At 32.8% G+C, this 24,413-nt stretch overlaps 1 protein-coding gene across 4 annotated transcripts in view; it reads right to left on the bottom strand.

Annotated features, from left to right (window-relative positions):
- Window positions 1-23,929, bottom strand: part of LOC145293164 (PHD finger protein 21A-like) — a 90,115-nt gene extending 66,186 nt beyond the window's left edge. The window contains exons 1-4 of one of the 4 annotated variants that reach the window (XM_080139619.1): window positions 23,657-23,929; window positions 21,472-21,504; window positions 20,810-20,875; window positions 14,553-14,636 (exon numbers count right to left, since the gene is read on the bottom strand). In XM_080139619.1, coding sequence (XP_079995745.1) covers window positions 14,553-14,636; window positions 20,810-20,875; window positions 21,472-21,489 — 168 coding nt within the window. In that variant the 5' untranslated portion in view covers window positions 21,490-21,504; window positions 23,657-23,929. Of the gene's footprint in view, window positions 1-14,552; window positions 14,637-20,809; window positions 20,876-21,471; window positions 21,505-22,005; window positions 22,953-23,656 lie in introns of those variants that run through there. The other 3 variants (XM_080139617.1, XM_080139616.1, XM_080139618.1) reach the window with 3 other exon arrangements.
- Between the last annotated feature and the right edge of the window lie 484 nt (window positions 23,930-24,413).

The raw sequence follows: 24,413 nt of genomic DNA, 5'->3' as shown, positions 1-24,413 counted from the left end.
TTCAGTTGGCATTTATGATAAACTAGCAGGGCTACCCGGCGTTGCTCGGGACCGTATAAACAACGAAAAAACAAAAGCAGATATTGAACATATGTTTTATTCTTAGGGGAGAGGAATCTTTCATCTCAAGTTTTAGCGTTAATGACAGATTTTTTGGGGCCCCCCCTCGAAGATAACTGATCAGTTGACCAACTTCTAGTGGTCCGTTTGACGTGAAATTTCGATATTTGTCATCCGGGTGATGGGGCTTCGATATGATACCAAATTTGTCAAGTTTGGTTCCGTCTTTCAAAAGTTTTAGCGTTACAAACAAACATACATACATACACACAGACGTTTGGCTTTTATATATATAGACTAGCAGGGCTACCCGGCGTTGCTCGGGACCGTATAAACAATGGAAAAACAAAAGCAGATATTGAACATATGTTTTATTCTTAGGGGAGAGGAATCTTTCATCTCAAGTTTTAGCGTTACAAACAAACATTTGTCTTTTATATATATAGATAATGACAGGTTTTTTGGGGGCCCCCCTCGAAGATAACTGATCAGTTGACCAACTTCTAGTGGTCCGTTTGACGTGAAATTTCGATATTTGTCATCCGCGTGATGGGGCTTCGATATAATACCAAATTTGTCAAGTTTGGTTCCGTCTTTCAAAAGTTTTAGCGTTACAAACAAACATACATACATACACACAGACGTTTGGCTTTTATATATATAGAAGATAATGGTTAGCTTCAGAAATAGATTGAGTTGAGTGAGGTTTAAAATTTTGGCTTGAAAAGACAATTTAAACAAGATTCTCAATGCTTTTGTTTTTATTTTTTTTCAACATAATTTTCACCCTATAAATAAAGTTTTGTTTTATGGAATACTAACCCTTTTGGATTATTTAATGTCAACCCAAGGTTCATAATATTCTTAAACATTTAACAGATTCAGTCTAGTATAGAAATCAATTGTAAATCAATTTCTTTCTGTTGTATATTTGTGGGTATACAGTTTATCACGAACATATGGCAGTGAGATTTATTGGACTTATAGATATTAGATTTTGAGATATAAACTCAGTTTTCAAAGAGGACATTATTGAATCCACTCTGATGGCAACAAATAATTCCTTCATAGTAACAGCATTGTATTTTTGTCACATGGAAGAAGAATGTACACATTGTAATAGAAAATATTTCACTGTGAATAGCTCTGTTACAAGTTTTGTTATAGAATGATTTAGTCGATTGTGAATGGCGACATGAATAAAATATGTCATTTAACAAAGGGTGTGCATCATATTGAAATAAACTCTAGAACAGATACAAGAGGTTTGGTTTCTTTGTTCATTTATATATCAACTTTTGTGGATTATTTCATTTATATTTCTATGTAAAATAAGTCATAGCACCCAGGGAATAAGGGCATTGATAACTCTCTTATGAGTATTAATCCAAAAATAGTTGACTAGACTTTTAACTAGCTTATGCCATAGTCCATTGTATTAACCACTAAACCCCCAAAAGCCATTCATTTATGGTGAATTATTTTTCAAAACAATACAAAAGCTATAAGATTCATCATAAACTGGATAAAGGCGAAGGAAATAAAAATTTAATGATTTTAGGTTTAGCATAAAACTGTTAATTATAAAATTGTATGCTTAATACAAAATTCAATAAATCTTTAAAAATTCAGAAGATAAAATTTGATGTGAAACAAAAAAACAAATAGAAAATCCTCAATCAACACAAGTCACTTATGCAGAGCAAACAATTTTTTTGTATTTCTTAAATTAGTTGATAAAAATATACAACTATTTTTACAATTAATAAAAATTGGTCAATATTTCATACAAATACATCTTTGCATTCTACATCTTGTTAAGAGTTAATTACATTTTTCTTTGTTATTCTATATTTTTGAAACTGATATTGAATAGCACCCACTGAGCCATTAATTGAATTCATAATCACCAAATGAGCATTTCAAGCAGTCATGGAGTGGAGGAATATGTAAATGTATGGTTGGATGAACAAGCCGAATTAACTTGATTAGGTGTAAATAGGAAAGAAACAAAAATAGCACTAGAATAAAATCGACACTGGAAAAAATGTTGAGCAAAAGAAACAGCAGCCTACGACTAGAATTGCATTGATGATTTTCCCTTGTTTGTCACCGTGCACAATTCACTTTAACATGATAGGATGAAAATCAAAATAATAGCACTAATGATAAGTGATACGAGGAATGGAATGATGCAAATAGTTAAAAGAGGGATGATGTAGAAGGAGGAAATCACTGGAAGGTACTATTTTATTAGGAATGAAAGCATTTAGAAATAAATTTTTATATTCTTTTAAAAATCAAGAGTAATCAAATATTTTGTGCAAAGTTCAGTGCACAAATTTGAATAAATATTTTTATAAATCTATAAAAGTGAAAGTGTGTCTGTGTGTACATTTACTACGCAGTAACTGTCAATTTTCAGTCTACAGACTCAAAATTTCATATACAGGGTACTGAGATTTGGGAAAATCTTTGTAATCCGTTTTCAACCACTTGAAATTTTAGATATAGGTTCCTTGGACATGGATCTAACTTAATAACTTGATTTGAGCCCAAAATAATAAATGTTAAGGGGTCATAATATAGGGGTCAAAGTTAAAAAAAAATTGACCTCTGTGGTCTCTACCAAATTACTCAGACAATTTATGGTCTAAACATTTAAAATTTTACATAAAGGGTATTCAGAGATAGGGAAAGCTTTTTAAAAAGTTTGGGTCGAAAATTTGAGCTCCCAATTTATATATGTATGTATATATGTTTGCATGTCTGCCTAAAACTTTTGACAGAGGCGACGGATTTTCTTTCACAAGATCAGTATCGTTTTGAAGCTCGACCCTTCAGACGACAAATACCGAAAAATTGGCTAAAAACATTAATGTCTTCATCCTCAACTGGGCACTTTTCTACAGGGAGGGGTCACTTTTTTCACCAATATTTTCGAAAGTCATCCCCTCTTTTCGATTGTCTAGCCTTAATTTAAACTTACGTCACTTCCAGTTTGCAAAGATGTCGCTTTTCCCCCCGTTCTTTTCCTCTTTCGCAGTACAGGTTCGAGCCTGCCTTCCTACTACCACTTTTTTTTTTCTCAACACACATCTCCGGGCAACGCTGGGCTGAAATGCTAGTTCAATTTAAAATAAAATTTAAAAAATAAATAGAAATTAAATTCATAAATAAAAATGAACATTGAAATATTTTTATTATAACAAAAACATACATGTTTTTGCTCTCTTCCCCTCCCACGACCTGTTAAGCTAACATCAAAAATGCAAATGGTCAATGGGAAAAAAGAAAAAAAAAAGCTGAAATTGAGATCCATTTCTCAATCCCCCACCCCTCAATACAACCGTTAGGTGAGATTTAAAATGATCTCCTATTTCTTAGGCATTTTAATTTCATAGGATAGTTAACCAAACAGAATTTAGCTACAAAAGATAAATCTGTGTTTTTTTTTTGTGTGTGTTTTTTTTTTTGGGGGGGGGAGCACAGTGAAAGGTTAGTACAAGAAAAAAAAATTATTTACTCTACTCCACATATTCCCATGTGGGAAGCTCCTAACAAAACTTTGATAACCCTAAGTTCATGAAGCAAACCCCCCCACCAAAAACAACCTTCTTTAACCTGACCACTAACCCTAAGTTTGAGTGATAACCCCCTAAACAAAAACTCATAATTGCTTAAAAAAGTAGAGCACCCCCAGAGGAAAAAAAATACAGTATTTATTTCCAGTAGAAAAAAATAAAAAATGGTTAGTGACATTAAAATTCTAGAATGGTCTGGATATGGGTGATCATTTTATGCTTAAACCATATGGGAAACTGATCCACCGTTCTACATTCAAAAATAATTACTTTTCTTTTCATTCTCTCAAATTTTTGAGGATGTTCCCACATAATCACTTAAATAACGTAAAATATTGTTGGGGGGGGGGGGGTAACAAACAATGTTAATCTACAATACTTTTTATTCATACTGAAAGTATCGACTGTTGTTTTAACTTCATTTTTGCTTCAAAACGCATTGAGTTCTGTTAAACTTATATTTTTTGTGAAAAAAAAATGTTTAAATTTTATTTTGAAGAAATAAAGAAAAAATAAAAACAGTTGTTAGTAAGACAAAGACTCCAAGTGTATATTTGCTTATGGAGGAAGAGGCCTTCTTTGATGAAATAAAGTCATCCACCCACTCACATATCATGAATCAAAAAAGTTGAGATTAGAAGAGGAAGAGAGAGGAAAAAGAAGAGAGAAACAGAAAGGGAGTCAAAATCATGACAAAAAATAAGACAAGTGATTTACCAGAAATCAGACTTTGTTAAACAAAAAAAAAAAAAAAAAATGAAATGCTTATTCTGAATTCAAAGGAAAAGCTTCATTCCGCCTTTTTTAACCTAAATGTAGCTGTATCACATCCATATACTATCTCGCTTGACAGAAATAATTCTATGGTAAGAATGCTTGCATGCATACCTCTTTACCGCACCACTGAACATTGCTATGAGAATACGTAAAAGTTACTAAACTTCTACAGCTAATCAAGTTTAACATAAGCAAATTTTTGATTAGTCAAAAATAAATAACTTTAATAAATTAAATTTAAAATACAATAAATAGAAATTAAATTCATGAATAAAAATGAACATTGATATATTATTCTGCATCTCAATGGGGTGAGCATATGGCTATAAGATTTTTTTCAGTGGCAACAAGGTCAAATTTGAAAAGTGTGTGGATGAAGGGACGGAAAATCTAAGGCACAAGTATGAAATATTTTACAATAATTATTTAAAATTAAATTATTACTAAATTAGATATTACTCTAACAATCCATTTTGTTATTGTCATTTTTTGTCAGAATTATGGGAAATAGTTTTTTTTTGTTTTACATTTTTTATGTTTTTATCAACTTGTCTTTCATTTTTTTCTTTTTTGTTGTAATTGTCACTCAGGAAAATGAATTCATCCAAATAATATTCTTTTATTTATAACTGAAGTTAAAACTATAGAGAAAAGAATTGCTTTACATCAAATGGAGTTACATGAGGTAACAATCTTTAAATTAGTGCATGTCCATAATACATTATTATTGACATGCACTCGTCCAGTTAAAACTATTTTAGAGTGTAGAATGGTGGAACAGTTTCTTATTTTATTTTATTTTTTTTTTTACTCGCGTTCACTCTTAACAATGCATATCACCACTTGGATGTAAGGGGCTACAATTTCGGATCATGCCTAGCAAAGATTAAGATGTTGGTTTACATTACATTTAAACTTCTGCATATTAGTACTGTCAGAGAAGCAGGTAGCAAGAAAGGAATTATAAAGTTTAGCTGTTCAAGGGAAGAAACTATTAGAGTAGAAAGCTTTCTGGCATTTAAGGACCTCAACAATGAAGAGGTGAAATTTTGTTACTAAGCAAGTTTGTCAGGAATATGTACATCAAGGCGGCACAAGTGCAACGAGTTCATCAGAGCATATTCCATTAAAATATTTGTAAAACAGGCAGAGATGCAACATTGCTGCGATGGGACAGGGGTTGGAGCTTAGTTGACAAAGTGGAACTTATTAGATTGAAGACTCTTTTTGGACCCTGTCCGAGACAGAGACAGAGACTAGTGGTAGATGCACCAGCCTAATACTCCATGCATGGGTGAATGGTGGCCTCGTAGAGATACAGAATACTTTCAGGTGTGAGTAGTCTTCTAGCTCGTTAAAGAGAATCCACCTTCTTTACAGCAGCCTTTCACAATAGGATTTAAACTTCCAAGTTAATAAACTTATAAATTATGAGATAGATATTTGCAGCAACACCAATGAATAACATGAGCAAATTATTTAGTCTCTGCAGCCAACAACTGATGGGGGTAGTTTTTTCCTGTGAAAAAAAATGTTCCAGAAAGTCATGGGAGCTATACTGGTTTTTGACTTTGTAAGCATGTTCATGTGTGATAAACATGGAGACGAAAAATAATTTTGTCGGTACTTACAAAGTCCATTGTTAGACATGAAAGCTTAATTAAATTTAAGCCTTACGGTAAATGTCGGATGGAAGGTAATCACTTGGTTGCATATCTTTGGATAGTTTCCAGATAGAGATTTCAAATCAATGATGCAAATTCTAAATGTGATCACACTATAGCTCCATACAGTTTTAAATAGATAGCTGAAGAGCATGTCAGGACACTCTTGCCTTCTCAACAATTTTAGAGATGTGTAAATCAATGTTGACAATAATGCGCAGGCTGTCACATTTACAAAAAGACCTTTTGATATTAGTTTTGTGAAGGAAACTTATGAACTATGAATTTTTCCTCTCAAAATGCCGAGTGGTACATTTCTCCACATCTTCAGTGATCCATTACTGCATTGTACGTAAGTCTGACCGTAAAAAAAATTTATACAGTGCAGGATTTGTTCTTTTTATTTCAAGATGCAGATTGAGGTCATATATATATATCATTATTTTATATACAATACCATTGTTGGCATGTATGTTATTAAAATATGCAACAAACAAAAAGAGAATAGTTCCATGTGGTACATCAGATATCTCATATGGTGCTAAAACTGTGACTACTTCTTTTCAGCTGAGAATGGAGGATTTCTGTCCTTTTTTAAGGACAAGTATGTACAGCTTTCTGTCCTTTGTATATTTCAGTTGTTGGCGTCTCATATATGCAAGAAATAAAAAGGAACCAAGAACAGATTCCGGTGGTACACCTGATGGCATTTCATATGGTTAAAAATGCTGTCTTAGAACAGTGATTACTTCTTTGCAACCGAGAATTAAAGATTTCAACTAAAACATCCATTGGAGATATTCTAGCTATGAATCTTTTGTGTGGCACAGAATTAAAAACCTTTAGTTAAATCAAGGTGAACAACATCCATCCATGATGAACTGCTATCGGTGATGATGTCCTGTAGAAATTCAATAAGCTGATCACAAATGGGGTTAGAGATAATTACAAATTGCAAGAACCATATGAGTTTATGAGAGTTCCAGAGTCTTTCTAGACGATAGCTGACAGATGATGTGTAATTACACATTTTGAACAGAGGAGTAATGCTGGCAGTCTTCTACTGCTTCACAGTGGCACCATTGGTAATAATAAACTGAAAGATAGTGTATAATAAAATGCCCACCATGTTTGAGGAGGTATGCCACACACAAACTAATGGACACGTAGTTGCACTTTTTTTTAAGGTAACGTCACAGCATTGCACATGTAAATTCCATAATTGTTACTGAATTTGATACATTCTAGCATCAATATCAGTACAGAAAAAATGCCGATATAGATAGAAAATCTATCAAGTGATAAATTGATAGCCGTTATTACAATGCTATATGTTAAATTGGCATGCATACAGAGCATCCAAAAGCAAGGTGAAGAAATGTGTAGTATTTGCTAAAGATTAGAGTAAGATCTATGCAAACAATTTTTATTGTCTCCTTCTTACACATCACAACAGAACATTGGTGTAAATGACAAGTACAGCAGACTGATCATTAACAAAAACAATGTCATCAACTGTAAAAACCTCAACAGAGGAATTTCCCTGGAGTTAACTCTCACTACTAATACTATCAATCTCACCTGCTCAAATCCCTTTGCCATTGCAAGCAATGCATGCAAGCAAGGCAATTTATCTGACAATATTGCGATCAAGGTGTAGAACTCTTCTGTATGGCTGGTGCAGCTGTTTAACAAAATGATCGCAGAAAACATCCCAATTAATTGGAACCGCAGTTATAATGGAAATTTTTTAGAGGAAAGAAAGTCCTGCTTATTACAATTACAGGCCAATTTGACTTCTCAACCAGAATGGAGATCTTGCTCGAATGCTGAACCACAGAGATGAGCAGGTGTATTGAAGTGAAGCCTAGCCAGTGAGGGTTGAGGATATACATTGTATGGAGAGAAATGATATAAGAAGGATACAATGAATTTGTATTGGGAGTGTTAAATACAGGTTTAAATCTGATGACCTCAGAGGAAGAGTCAATTTAGATTATATAGAGAAATGTGTTCAGAACAGAAGACTTTATTGGCAGGGTCACACTGAAAGAATGGATGTGGGGTTTAGGGTTAATAGATGCAGAACAGTTGGGGTAGTAGGATCAGCTGTCAGGGGAAGGCCAAGGAAAACATGAGAGGAAATGATAAAGATGGATTTGAGAGAAAGAGGGATTAATAAACATCTATTTATAAGTTTGAAAATCAATTTCATGTCAGCATGTAAAAATTATGATCAACCAATGATTATGATTTCACTTGAGCTTGATTTATTGCTGTGAAATTTTATTAAAGCTTAATTTACGAAATATGATTGGTTAGTATAGATTTTTTGATATTTGAATTGGAACTTTTGGGGAAGGGGGCATCACAGGTTTAATGTTTTGAAATATGTGATTTTAATTTGAATTAGAGTTTTTTGCAAAGTTTTCTGCCAGTAGACTTTCTTAGTGACAATTTATTCTTTTTAAGCTGTTTTCATTGCTTTATTTTATTTGCCAAATATTTTTTGGATAATTATCAATACTGTTTTTACTTTTGTGTCAAAAAGTTTTTCTAAGTATTCAATTTCAAGAGCTTTATCATCAGTTTTGTCAAAGATATGGAGTTTTCTTAGTATTTAGATTTTATACTGTTGGATTTTTATCAAATTTCCTTAAAACTGTGTGGCATTCCTTCATAAGTTCTTTGCGTTCTTGGTTCAAATCTATCTTTATTCTGTTTTGCAGTAATTTGGTATCTTTCAATGTTACCTTTTGCAACATAGAGTAACGTCTTGCTGAAGAGTATATGTTTTCTGCGGTTGGTTGGTTGTTTAACGGCATATCAATGCTTTGTGGGTTATTTAATGCCGAATCCAGTTATTTTGGGAATAGTATTCAATGTTGTATCCAGATTTTATATGAGATTTTTATTCTTCAATCTCCTTGTATTTTCAATTGTTAGTTTGTAGCTTTTGGCTTGGTTATTTTATAGTGGATTTTGTCATTTTTGTTCTCTGCCTTGCAGAATATGATTGGGTTTTGCAATGGGAAGGGGAAAATGGTTACAGTAGTATTGATCGGTACATTTTGAGTTGGAAAACCAGTCAGAAAGTGGGGGAGATAGAAAGAGAAGACAAAAATAGGAGGATGGAAAAGTGGGAAAAGGCAGGTTGTTTTTGCTTTTGCAGAATATAAAGGTTTTGGGGGGCTATATTTTTTGGAAGAGTCCTATTTCTTTAATGTAAGATAAGATTTTTTCTGGTGTTGTTCTTTTTGAAGATCTATTTCTTTGTAGTGTTTTTCCTAATTTGTGAAAGATCTATGCATTCAGTTAGATGTTTTACAGTAAGTGGTGCTTGACAGGGAATGCATTGGGGTTGAGTTTCTCCTTTTAGGAGGTAAGAATGTGTTAGGTGTGTGTGACCTATTCTAAGTCTTGTTAAAATGACATTTTGTTTTCTGTTTGTTTTTTGATAATCCTGCCTCCACTCTCCAAATGTGGGTTTTATATCGTATAATTTGTTATTTTTATTTTCGTTCCATTGACTTTGCCATTTCCCAAGTATATAGCTGTTGATCAGGGGTCCAACATCCGTGTATGGGATCCTGTGCCCATCAAGGTTCAACTTCATTGCCTCTTTAGCCATAGCATCGGCTCTTTCATTGCCTCTGAATCTCTCTCTGATAAAGATTTCTAAGCGTACCAGGTTATCAATGGTGCTTCTTTTATTTCGGAACCCACTTTGGAGGTTTGTAATCAGACCATTTGATTCGAGGTACCAAGTTAGTCTTTTGTTCACTATTCTTTCAAATGTTTTACATATGCAACTTGTTAATGCTATGGGTCGGTAGCTTTTGGGATCAGACTTAACTTTATCGGGTTTTGGGATGGGGATCACTGTTGCTTGTTTCCATATGTCATGGAGTTCACCCCTGATCCAAATGTCATTGAAGTTCTGGAGGTAGATTAAGGATTTTTGAGGTAGTTATTTCAAGAACTTGTAGTGGATCTCATCTGGCCCTGTTACAGTGTTGTGTGAACTGTTTATGGCATCGGTTAATTCAGATAGGGTGAAAGGTTTGTTGTAGTCTTCTACATTGTCTGAGTTGAAGTTTAGTTTGTTCCTTTCAGCATCTAGTTTGATTTTTTTTGAATTGTGGTTTATAATTTTCGCTAGGAGTTTTTTGAGGTTTTTGCGAGTACATTTGCTATATCTTTTTTGCTGGTTATTTTTGTATTATCTTTTGACAGGTGTTTTAGCGGTGTTGGTTGATTTTTCCAGTTATCTTTCTGACCATATTCCAGATTTGTTTTTTTTTGTTGTGAGGGTTCAGTTTGCTGATGCAGACTCTCCACAACATTCTTTTGGCCTCCTTAATTGTTCTACGGGCTTTTGCTCGGTTTTGTTTGAACTGGTCTAGATTGTGGGTAGTGGGATGACTTTTAAATTTTCGCAGTGCAGCTTTACGTAATCTTACCGCCTTTTGGCAATCTTCATTAAACCAAGGTCTTTTATATTTTTTGGATTTGGAGCCTTTGGGTATACATTCCCCAGCTATCGACATCAACGTATCAGTGAAGTGTTCCATAGAGTTCTCCGGTTCATCTTTGTCTATTAGTTTTGCATTGCATTGGATTTTATATTTCTCCCAGTTAGCTTTAACTTCCATCGGGATGGGGGGGGGATCTTCAATTGGGATTGAGTTTTAGTATAATGGGAAAGTGATCGCTACCACACGAGTCATCATACACTTGCCAACTGTAGCCCATTAATGTGGCTGGGTCGCATAGCGACAAATCAATGGCTGAGTATGTACTTGAAGTAGGGTAGATTTGGTTCATGAGGGACAGATTGTTATTGTTGATGATATTTTCTAGTTTTTTACCTTTTGCGTCTGTTTTATTGCTTCCTCATATGATGTTGTGGCTGTTGAAGTCTCCTAGTAGGATGTATGGTTTAGGAAGTTGTTCTATTATTTTGTTGACTTTGGCTTCATTTATTGGGTCATGTGGTGGGATATACATGGAACAAATGTTGATGGTTTTATGCAAAGTGGTTTTCACAGCAATTACTTGTAATGCGGTGTCTAGAGTAATTTCGCTCTGATGGATGTTGTTTCTAACTGTCCAGTATTGTGTATAAAGTTGTATTGGGTGTAGTTTTTTATAGTGACGTTATCGTGTGTCTTCAGAAATGTTTCCTGGAGGCAGATGATAGCAGGTCGTAGTTTAGATATTAACAATAGTAATTCGTTTATGTTTGCCTTAAGTCCTCGGCAATTCCATTGAATGATAGTTTGAGTTTTTTTTATTGTGGTCTGTTATTTTATTTGTCTGGGGGGGTTTGTCTTCTACTTACATCTCCTCCAGGGTTCTTATTTTGTTTCCTCCTCTTGAGGTTGATTGGGATCTAGATCTTAGTTTGTTTGTTTTTTCTTTAGTTTTCGTTTTATTGGGTGACGATGTTGTTTCATTTGATTTGTTTATAAGGGTTGTTTTCATTTGGTGAGTTTTTTCTTTTTCTTTGTTTGATTTAATTTATCAGATCAGGCCCTTCCAACTGCCCATCTAGCCTAGTAAGGGCCAAAGTGGTGTGTTGGGAAGTAGGGATACTAAAACCTAACCTCCAAGTCTCTCAACCACCAGGATCCTGTCCTAATGGTATTAGGGGTCGCTACCTATGACCAACAGGTAGCCCCATTGAGAGACTTTTACTCTCTGCAGGGGGGGCAGTCGGCATATTCTGATGCCCTGCTGACAGGGTCTAGTGGAATATGATCGATTGGAAAAACTTTATCTCTCCAGTTGTTTGTTTCTTTAAATATTTATTTTTGGATTTTAGTTTGGTTGTTTTTATTATTTTGGTTGGTATTTTTTAAGTTAGGAAACCAGTAGGGAAGTAGGGGTGGAATGACAAAAAGAAAAGAAAAAAGATGGGGGGGGGGGTGCAGAACATATTTAAGTTTTACAAAAGAGGACAGAAAACAAAAACGGAAATTCAATGTAGGTGCATTTCGTCTCAGGAAACCAAAAGATAGCTTGATCTGGTAGCACCAGGTTTTCTGCATTTGATATCCCCAATTGATATCATGAAGATTTTAATTGACGTATGCATCTTTAACACTCAAAGTAATTTTGTTTTTATTCTAATCCGCTCCAAATGCATTGCTACAGAGATGTAAGGTGCTACTGTGAATTAATCGCCATATATACAGGGGTATCCTAAGTAGGGAATTGTACAAGATGTTTGTTCACATTACATTTAAATTTCTGCAGGCTGGTACAGTCAGAGAAACAGGGAGTGAATTCCAAAGTTGGAGGAAAGAAGCTATTAGAGTAGAAAGCCTTTCAGCATCTGGGGACGTCTACAGTGAATTGATTCCAGCCAGGAGTATTTACGTAAAGAGGGTAGCAGTGCAGCACATTCGTCCAAGCACATTCCATTAAAGTACTTGTAAAATAAACATGGTGATACATCATTGTAATGATAAGACAGGGGTTGGAGCTTCGTAGATAATGTGGGACCTTTTAGATTAGAGGTGTTTTTGTAACCTGTCTACCTAGCCCAAATATGACAATACTTCATGGCTGGGTGAATGGTGGTTTTGTAGAGATATAAGAAATTGGCACATAAATGTGTTTTATCGTTGACTGAAAAAAAGATTCTGTTGATTAATTTTTCTGTTGTGTTGCTTCATTCTCTTTTTGTTTACAAGTATTTGTTTTTTTTTTCCTCATTAAGTTATGACCGGTACAGCCTCTCATTAGGAGACAAGACTTTAAAAGTTATCGTGTTTGGAGGAATGTATATTGAACATATGGCACTCATTGTTTTTTATTGCTGATGATATTACAATTGCCTGTAAACTGGTGTTGAAATTTAATAGCTTATATGGTGTTTTATTATAAATTAATATTGAGGTTCCTGTGAGATGCTATCTGCTTGATTATTTATAGGCTGATTAGTTATAGCAAAGACATGCAGATTTCAAACCATGCTTCATCAAATGCTGAAGACCATTATGCAGTTGGAATGATGCAAAAACGCTGCATCCTAAAAAAATTGAATTTTTGAATTGGGAGGGAATTTATACAAGTTTTTTTTTTCTTTGTTAAGCCATAGTCATAAAAACTTAATAGACAGAGGCTACCTAGCCAATCAGAGAATGCATAAAACTTAGAAACATCACAATAGACAATACAGAACTCCAAAAGTGTGATAGTGATATATGTTCATTCACATAGTTCTGAGGCAGCATGTTTAGGATTGCAGAACATGATGTGAAATGAAATTGCTGGTACATCTCTGAGCAAACACCAATGTGATTATGCAAAGGGTCTAATGTGAATTATATTGTTGCAGATTTGGTCAGTTCAGCTGCAGCACAGGACGATATTTAAGCAATGTGATGGAGCAAGAATCAGGAAATAATCTATAAGAAACAGATGCAATTGTCACATTCTAGCGAGTAGCCAGCAGATCTAATCCAAGCAGATCATATACTCCAGAGGAAACAGGATCGAAGAGAATCAAAACACGCTGCCAACACTGGAAAACACTAGCAACCCATATTCCAAGTGGGGATGAATCACTGACTTGTAAAGCCTACTCAGCAAATGCCATTCATGAGGAATATGGTAGCCCAGGATACGCAACACATAAAGCTCCCTATTAACCCTGTCGGATACATAAGGTAAGTGGTTGTGAAAGAATTCCCGGATACATAAGGTAAGTGGTTGTGAAAGAATTCCCGGATGGTTATGACATTTCGAGAATGGTACAAATGTCTCTTGAAACGAAATCCCACACATAGGGACAGGAGAGAAGCATCTAGAATAATAGAGCAGTTGTTTTTGCTAGGTTGAATGGCATACTCCATTCTCTTACCCACTCAGATGCAAAAACAAGCAGTGACTGCAGTTATACCAATGCTATGTAAGAGTTTGAATGTAATACAGAAAGTATTTTAATTATTTGGATTTTTCGGACTACTGTTCTCATCTTGAGTATCATCTTCACAATGCTTCAGTCAATATAACCTCTGACCTTCTTTGGGTATATGTTGTCAAACTTGGGAATTTGAACAAATCTCTTGTGATCCTGCAATCTTTATTACTATTGTTATTCTTTTTTCTATTGTTATAATTTGCAATAAATAAGTAAAAAAAAGGAAGTTGTGTTACTTTTTTTTAGCACAGACAGGGAAACATACTTTCAGAATAAATATGCGCATGGTGCAATTTGTGAACAGAGAAGCTACAACTGTATCTCGAAAGAGATAACAATTTGAACAAAACAATTAGTAGAACTAATTTGAGAAATTTATAATTTTGTTATAAAAAGTTAGTGAAAACTTTTATAAAATTGTCAAACTTTCTTTTTTACTCATGAACAGGGGCACAAAACAATAATAAATCTTGAAATTACTTTTAAAAAAAGGGGGGGGGGAGAAATCTGAGGATGTATAAATGTTTGACTCACTTGGTTAGCATTTGCATTTAAATTTAATGCTTGATTTTGTTGTTTATTTACAAGTTCTTTACGGAGCATCTGGACGATAACTTTCTGCAATGGAAAGAAATATTAGTTGAATAAAAAAAAAACTTGGATAAATAAAAATGTACAAACATAAAATTTAAAACTCTCAAATTTAACAAATATGTGTGACCTTAGAATATGAAAACTAATCTCAAACCACGATCAATATCAGATATTCTAATATTAAGATTAGAAATAAAGCTTCAATAAATGGAAGACCCAAAAAAAATTAAAAGAAAAAAAATAAAATACTTATAAATGAGGGCACTATTTAAGAAAACTAAAAAAAAAATAGAATTTTAATGATTCAAAAGTTGTTAAGATCTATTTCTCATCACGTATATTAAAGATACTGGAATTTTACAGCCACTGACAATCTATGATAGAAGGTTGTTAGTTCAAAAAAGAAATACAAAAATAAAATGCAAAACTTTTAAACTGAACATAATACAACTTGGAAGCTTAGAATATGAAATATTAAATAATGCTTTAATAAACAAAAAGAAATAAATGTTTGTAATTTGTAAATGAGGGAACTATTTTAGAAAAATAAAGATAGAAAAACTTTAATGGCTTGAAAGTCGCTCATCTATAAATATAAAAGCGAAAATGTATGTATGTTTGTATGTGTGTTCGCTTTTTTTGTATGTCTACAAAAGGCTTTTTTCAGAGAAGCGGTCGGTCGCCTAACAACTTTTTAAAACTTTTTATATCACATATAAATCGTAATATCTCAGAGTTAACAACAAAGCTCGCCTGTCTATTTAATTTGCTCGACTTTGGGAAGATAAATATTCAACATTTGTCGCTCACCGCATGTGGGTTAGTCTTTTTCCTATAACATCTTGGGAAGCGTTCCAATAGTAAATGAAATACTATCCCACAGTCACACTTGACCTCATTAAGTCATTAAAACGGGCACCTGCCAAATCCAAGTAATTAAATAAATTCAAACGTTTCCATAAGCATTCTCGCGGTGGGTCAATGGTTAACGTCGCACATTTTTTTTTCACACTCTAATTTACAACTTTGCCTCAAGGGTTCTGGTTCGATCCTCATACTTACCTACCAAAACATTTTTTAACCCCACCCCCACCCCTGAAGTTCCCACACACACCTCCAAACACCCGGGTACCCCTCGCTAGTCTCTAATATAAATCTCACCTGTCTGTTTAAATGTATGTATGTTTGTATGTCTGCCTAAAACGTTCGACAGAGGTGACGGATGTTCACAAGATCGGTATCATTTTGATATCGAAGAATTGGCTAAAAAATTAATTCCTTCACCCTCAACTGGGCACTTTTCTACAGGAAAAGGTCGCTTTTTCGCCGATATTTTCAAAAGTAATCCCCTCCTTTCGATTGACTAGCCTTAATTTAAACATTCGTCACTTTCGGTTTGGCAATGGACGCAACAGCAAAGACGTCACTTTTTTTCCATGTTCTTTTCCTCCTTTGCGATATACGGGTTCGAGCCTGCCTGCCTACCACTACTTTTTTTATTTTTGCTCAACACATACCTCCAAGCAACGGCAGGCTCCCAGGTTAGTCACTTATAATTGATGATGCTGGAATTTTATTGTCAATGACAATCTTTCTTAAAAATAGGACAGGTTGGTTTCTATGATAAAAAGTTAAAAATTACATTTTCAAAGTCCAATGACTACATGTAATATAATCCAGAAACTTTTTATAATATTTATTAAAATAAGATTGTTTTATGTAATATATATATGTTTTAATAACAGCACCTGGTACTAATCTATATATCTATAAAAGTGAAATTGTGTGTATTTCTCTACCAAACTACTCTGTCAATTTTCAGTCTACAGACTCGAGCTTTGACATAAGGGGTATTGAGATTTGGGAAAATCTTTAATTGGTTTTCGGCCAAAAATTTGGTTGTCAAGGAGTCAAAGTTTAATGATTTGACCTTTGAAAACTCTACCAAACTCCTTTGCCAATTTTGGGTCTAAACACTTAAAATTTTAAGTGTAAGTTATTTGGACATATGTCAAACTTCTTAATTTGATTTGAGCCCAAAACAATAAATGTTAAAGGGTCAAATCTAAAAAACATTTGACCTTTGCAGTCTACCAAATTACTCGGCCAATTTCTGGTCAAAACATCTGAAATTTTACATAAAAGGTATTCAGAGATAGGGCAAGCTCTTTAATCAGTTTGGGTCCAAAATTTGAGCTGCCAAGAGGTTAAAGTTCAAAAGATTTGACCTTTGCGGTCTCTAGCATACTACTCACCCCATTTTTGGTCTAAACATTTGAAATTTTTCATAACAGGTATTCAGACATGTGGCAAACATTTTAATCAGGTTGGGTCAAAAATTTCGTTTCCAAAAGGTCAAAGTTGAAAGAGTTGACCTTTATGGTTTCTACCAAACTCCTCTGCCAATTTTTGGTCTGAACACTTGAAATTTTAGATGTAGATAATTTGGACATGGGTCAATCTTTTTATTTTGGTTTGTTAAGGGGTCAAAATCGGGATTAAAAAAAAAAAAACTCTGCTGTCTCTACCAAATTACTCAGACAATTTCTGATCCAAACATTTGAAATTTTACATAACAGGAAAGTTATGAACAATACACAGGGCCCGAGGAAAGCCGGGCTGAACTGCATTGTTATATCTACATTCAGGTTTTATTTTACAAACGTAAAATTATCTTAATAAACAAAAAAAAAAAAATAAAAAGAGAATTCAAGTCCATAAAGGAATCTCCATCTAAGATTTTAGATGTAAAATTGATTGGAAAAGAAAAGCTTCTTTTTTTTTAAATTCACAATCAAGTCTATTTATTTTCAAATAACATTAACGACGAAACTTTAAACAACAGTTAAAAAAGAAAACATTAATAACCAAAGTATTTTTGGTACAAAATGATTAAAAGGACTTCAAACTAAATTTAATAAAACCAATGTTATAACAATAATTTATAGGAAATACAAGTTTGTTTGCTTTGTTGGTTTTTTAGAAATGCCAATATGGAGTGTGAAAGGAAGCTGAAAACGGTTTTATGGATTAAAAGTTTGAGTTTAGAAAAAGGCTGCCTTGCTTTTGTTCTCATTCTTGAGGAGGAGGGTATCTAAATTTCTTCACATTAAGAAATGACCTCGTAGAGATGCACATAAATTAGGTCATTAGCAGCGTTTTTTTAGAGTTAGTTACATTTGTGGTTTTCCTTTTTTATAGTAATATATGAATTTAGTTAAGACTGATTTTTTTTTTTGTTTTGTTTTCTTACGATTAAAATTTTGGTTTTAGTAATTTCATAAAATGTAAATATTGCCTGAAAAACTTATCAATTATCAGTCAACTTTCAAAATAAATAATTACAAATGGCATATTAAAATATTTGGAAGCGTCATGATAAAAAGTTTTTGTTGTGATTGGAAAAACATGGAGGTGGCAGATTTAGACTCGGTTTGATTAAAGACAAAAATAAACGTGTAAAAATTATATATATATATAAATTTTTTTTAAGAAAAAGTTATTTTTTGTAGTAGGATACTTACTGAGAAAAGTTTTTTGGTTTATAGAAAACAATTTTATGGAATTTTATTTAAAAAAAAAAAAACATTCAAGTATCAAATTGTTTTGATAAAAAAAATGTCTAAAAATAGTATGTTGATTTTAATTATGAAAAGTTGGCAATTTGTGAATAACTAGAGAGATTAAAAAAAACTAAAATGACGCTATAAATCTGACACGTGACTTGAGAGTTCAAAGTTCATGTCCAACTGATCGAGCTTTATTAATTTTAATCTAAATTTACTTTATTTTTTAAATTAAATACTTTGATAGCAACCTATAAACAACATGTTTACAATGTCAAAACATACTGAGAATTTGGATTGTGACATGAAGTTTTAACATGATTGTTTCGGAATAACAAAAAGCAAACAACTTTGTTATGTGATTGTCGAAAAAAAAAATCACAAGATTAGTGACATTTTTCAAAAGATAAAAAATAAAAATAAATAAAAAAACCTGCCTTTTATTTCATTATTCAAAAATATTTTTTAATATATAGACTTTGAAATCAGTTTTGGTTCGGATGAACAAAAACGATTTTTTACTCTGCGTTTATTAAACATGCTAAGACTAAAAAGATACACAAATCGAATTGTTAATGTTGAATCTTCTAACATCTAAAAAAACAAAAAATATACAAATGATTATTACGATAAATTAGAGCTCAAGTTGATTTTTTAAATTAATTTAGAATTTAAAAAATTAATTCTATTAGATTATTACTTTTAAACAGTATTAAAAGAAATGAAAATGTGAAATGATTAGCTGTGGTGAGCGATGGGAAGTTCCATCAGCTCCATCTTTAAACGGGAGAGAAAAATAAAGTGGGGACGCTCATTCCTTAAGTTGGGGAGAACCATTGTTTTGTTTGTTTTTTTTTCTTTGAGTGTATGTTAGTTTACGATAATAAAACGGGGAAGAGTATGAAGGAAACGGATCGATGTTTTGAAAACGTAGTTCTATTTATTAGTCATTGGAATTTTCTTTTTACAATTCACAAAATTGATTTTACAATGTGAACGATGCTGCTAAGTCTGCAACACGATGGATTCGGAAATTTAATTTACATAAAGTTTTATGCGAGAATATCGGAATGAAAAATAACATCCTCATAATAATGAGTTTTGTCGAAATAAGGAAGACTTAGTTGTAACGAAAAAGGAACAGAGCATAGAATTATGCGATTTGAGAAAGAAAGAAAACAAGGAAAAATATAAAACGAGATTGGTCCAGGTTTGCGAAACGAACAGAACTTATTTCCTTAACGTACGTTGCTTACGTGATTAATACAAAGAGATTAAGTAATCTTGAAGTTTGAAAATACTTTCGGCAAAATCGAATATTACAAGCACTTCTAACCGGTAATTATTAATCATTATTATTACGAGAATTATTAAAATAACAAGCGAAGGGAACGAAATTGACAAAATAAAGGCTTTATCCCATATTCATTATTGTCAAATAGAACATTAAAAAAAAAAAAAATGAGAACCAAACAAAAATACACGAAGAATTGAGAAAAGATATTTTATTATTCTAATGTTTTCTATTTGATCAAATTGTAAAAACTCAATTAGAAATGGGAGCAACAACTCGTAGGTGAAAGGAAAATATGTAATTTCATTCTTTCGTCCATAAAGTTATTTAAGAGTGGAATTTAGAAAGAATTTGCGTCGAATAATCAAATTGAGAGCACGAAAATAAAATGAACAAAACTAGAGAGTGAAAAAATGGGAAACGATTGTGGCGATAGTCATAAAATGGGGGACAAATGGTCAAAAAGTGGGGGGTCAAACAATCGGGTGCTCTGCTCCTCTTCGTATTGACTATTGATCAAAAAGTAAAATAAATAAATAAAGGGAGGATAAAAGATTAGACAGGAGACACACACAGAGTTTTATTAATTCTTCAAACACAAACAATTGCCCTTCTTGTCGACCCCCCCCTCCTTCAACATACATTAGCGACAAGGAGAGAGAAAAAAAGGCTGACAAATACTGCCCCCCCCCCCCAAAAAAAATATATCCTCCCACATCAAGTTTAAAAATAAACTTAAACACAAAAAAAAATTACGCAGAAAAATCTAACATCGGATTCTTAAAATAAAAAAAATTAAAAATTTTGTAAGTACTTTTAGTTGCACTTTTAATTAAAATGTACTCGAATTCAGAAAATGCACCTATTTCGATGATTTTTAAGTCATATTTTTATTTCGTATTTTGTAAATCTGTTAAATGGGAATTGTTGCAGAGAAAGAAAATTGAGATTTAAAATAAAAAAGATGAGGATGGAGGTGTCCGTAGGAAATGCAAAGTTCAGGCAAAGAAGAAGAATCTTGGAGAAAATCAATAACACAAGTCGGTGCCAACATCATCATCAACAACAACATAAAAGAAAAGAAACTATTATTACTACTGCTTGCTGCTTCTACTACTACAAACTGGCTTGAAACAAATATAAAGTCTTGTTCTGAAGAAAAGTAGTAGCAGGATTGGGGAGGAGGGGGGGGCGATAGAATGTGCACAGAACACAAAAAAAAAAAAAAAAAAAAAACTAACATTAAACTAACTTTCACTTTACTCTCTCTCTCATCACCCGCTCGATTCTCACATAACAAAAACAAATAAAAAAATTAAGTATTTGTTATTACTTACCTGCCGACCATCTAATGACGTGATTTCTGTTTGTAAGTCGTGCAATTGTTTTTTATAATTAGGATTCTGAAACATGGCAAAGAAATAAACGTGATTTTCCTTTTGATTTGATAGTGAAAGAAAGAAAAAACAGAATTGGGAACGAAGAAGGAGGAGAGAAAAATGGCTATGCTGTTTGGTGTATGGAAAACTTTGGTCAACAAAAATCGATAATAAACTCACATTTTTGTGAGCGGGTGTTGCTTGCTGCCATTAGATTTTTAAACTTGAATTATTACATTTATTTGCAAGGAAGAGATCCATCGATTCAATAGTTTCTTTTTAAGCTAACCTCGTTTGAAATTAACATAACTTTACTTTGAAATAATCAATAACTAAGATGTCAGAAAAGTTATCGTTAGACTTCTGTCATAAAACTAAACAATGCAGTTCTTTGAAGGAAGACTTTGAAATGATTAAAAAAAAAACAAAGAAAAACATCAAAATATATTTTTTTAATTAATGTTTTTATGAAAACAAAAAATATATTTCTACGACTTTCTAAAAAAAAAAAAAAAAAAAAAAAAAGAGTTAACCTAATTTAAAAAAATAAAAAGCTTTATTCTATCTTTAATAAAAACTTCTAAATAAAAAAAATCATATTTATCAACTTATAAACATACCTGCGGATCGGACTGCATCTTTGCCACCAATATCTTTTTAAAGAAAGAAGAAAAAAAGTTACAAAACAACTCAAAACAAATAAAAACAGTTTTACACTTTCATGTTATACTATAGTTTTAATACCTATATCTTAAATAAAACTACAAATTAATAAAAATATGAAAAGTATAAAGATGTAAGTTATGTAATTTTAAAATTTTATTTTTATAAAAATCATAAAACGGAGAGAATAGGATTTGAGCACTTTTCAGTTTTGAAGTGATTTAATAATGAGCACCGACTTGCACTTAGTTTTAAATATTTGTAAACATAAATAGAATTAAGTAAATCTGCCGACTTGTGCAGTAATGAAGATGCATATATGATAATATTAGTTTTTAACTTTACAGGTAAGTTATTTTGTCTAATTTGAAAGATGAACAAGTTCAAGTTTTGAATTGGTGTCGATGCAGTTTACGACGGACGGAACGTGAAAACGAACCATTCGGGTTTTTGGAGGGGGGGCGGGAGATCATGAAGTTTTTGTATACAACCTGATGGTTTTGGATGGCTGTCCTCAGCTCGGCCTGAATTTTATCCAGAGCTTCCTTCGCCATTTTGGGAAGCTAAAAAAACTTGGAATCCTCTTCGGTTGAATACTTTTTTCCAAAAAAAAAAAAACACAGTTCGTCTCTTCTTAAGCAAAAATTGTACAACCCCAAAAATTTTGCTCTAACAGTCGACTACTACAAAAAAACAACACCGTCTGGCCGAACAACTTTCTTCCGCGCCTGTTGCAAAATAGCCGACATCAAATAAGCCTCTTGCAAGCGTCAAGACAGGCATGATGGTAGTTTCATGGTTAATGTTTAATATACATCTGATTGGAATTGCAAACACGGCCATAAGTTACACTTAAAACGATGGAAATTCCGAAGAACTATGTTTTGTTCTCTCCCCGTCTTCATCCGACGATGAGTTCCATGGTTCGAAGAGATCGGACAAACTACCCGGATGGAAATATTAAGTACTACTTTTCAACGCATATTATAAAGTTGAGAAAGATTCTTGTTGAGAAAGTAAAGAAAAGATGAGACTTCTTGTTGGTACTGGGATAAGTATAAAAGTAATCTAGACAGATAAGAATGGGAACCGCCAGCTTTTGTCGGCAAAATGAAACGAGAGAAATACTTTGGGATTCTACGCGGATGAATCTTTTTTTTTTGTTGTTGTTGTTGTTTTTGAAGGTGGTGGTGGTGGGGAGCTCTTCAAGTTCAATATGGCTGCTTTCCTTTTGAACGAATCGGAGAAATTCTTACGTTTCTTGTTTACACTGTTCTTGATTTTCTGATTTCTTCTATCGCATATATTCACCAAAGTTCTCATATATCTGTTTCTTGTTGTGTATGTCTGAATCGAGTTTTCTTTCTTCTCCAAACCTCGCATTTCTCTCCTCGGGGGACTCTTTCCCTTTAATCTTTGAAATGGAGTTAGCGATTGTGTTAAACTCTCTCGAAAAAGAAAAGCGATAAAGAAAACATGAAGAAATATTAACATTAATTATTAATAATAATAATATTGCTAATAATAACTTGTCTAGGTGAAGAGTAACGGAGGTTGTTAGGTCCCATACTTGCATCTAAGGTTAGAGAAAACGAAAACAAAGTCTTGTAAAAGTATTTCGCTGTCAAGGATTTCTTTGAAATGCGACATTAGTTTGTGATAACTTTATTTTTATATCTCCGAACTAAATAAACCGTTCAACTTGATAAGTTTTAAGATTTTTTTTAATGATTTTTTTTCTAAATTTTTCTCTAGATTCTTATTTTTAAATTTTCGTTACATAATGGTTAAAATATTGGTGCTAATGCACTTACTGATCCGCGCTATTTTTTTAAATCGTATTTCCAAGTTTTTTTTTTTTTTTTTTTAATTCAATTGTAAGGTTAAAGTACAGAATAGGTACAAAACATCCTCCCCTCCCCATATTAAGAATGGCTTTTTAAATATTATTTCAGCACGAATCAATAAGTGCATGACTGCATGAGTACCGAAATATTTATAACAAGATGGACTGAATTTTTTAAAATCAGTCGATCTTGTTAAAAATCATTTTAAAGCATTATAACTACAAAAGTTATCCTTTTGTGTTTTAATGTTTTCACTTATAAAACCCACTTCAAATATTATTCTAAAAATAAGCACCTGCTATAAAGTTTTTGATTTTTTTTTCTCTTGTTTGCAACAATAAAGCATTCTATGGACATATTTTGGATTATTATCGTTGTTTAAGAACCTTTCTCAAGTTGTCAGTAAATTTCAGAATTTCTCCTTGCTCAGCAATATTTTTGTTAAAAAAAATGGTGCAATCATACTTCAATTTTAGTGTAGTTGAGTTCTTATTTGTGTGTTTCAGCGAGTTTATTATAACCTTAACCGCCTCCATGAGTTTCTTTTTCTGGAGTTCTAGTTGAGCACGTGTGTCGGCATCTTTTTTTTTTTTTTTTTTGACGTCGTGTGTCCGTGTGTCTTGCGCATTATAACACAATCGCCACAATTTCTTCACTTGGGGGAATGCGTAGTGTTAGTTTTAATAATGCAAACAAATAATAGCAGTTGTATTATCAGTATTGCTGTCATTTTATAACTGTCACAGAGGAAAGAAGAGTAAAATTCCCAGTTGCCATTTGTTTTTATACGAGACATTTTAGTAGGATTAAGGTGTAATATCTGTTAAACTATGGTTATATTTTGTGTCCCAAATGCAGAGTGCCCCTTTTGAAGGCTATTGATTTTTCTCCCTACATTAAAAATCGACCTTGTGTCTAACTTTGCCCTCGCAAATAACTATGAACTACTATCCACTACTCTCCTTTCAATTATTAGATCGGAACTTTTTCATTTCTTGTCGCTATCACCCATCAAAAGTTTTAAGTATTAATCGCTAGAAATAGATTAGAAT

Source organism: Euprymna scolopes, chromosome 14, assembly GCF_053919585.1.
Source record: "Euprymna scolopes isolate OS-2025 chromosome 14, ASM5391958v1, whole genome shotgun sequence".
Taxonomy (NCBI): Eukaryota; Metazoa; Mollusca; class Cephalopoda; order Sepiida; family Sepiolidae; genus Euprymna; species Euprymna scolopes.
Note: the sequence above shows the minus strand (reverse complement) of the source record. Positions and strands in the feature narration are given on the sequence as shown.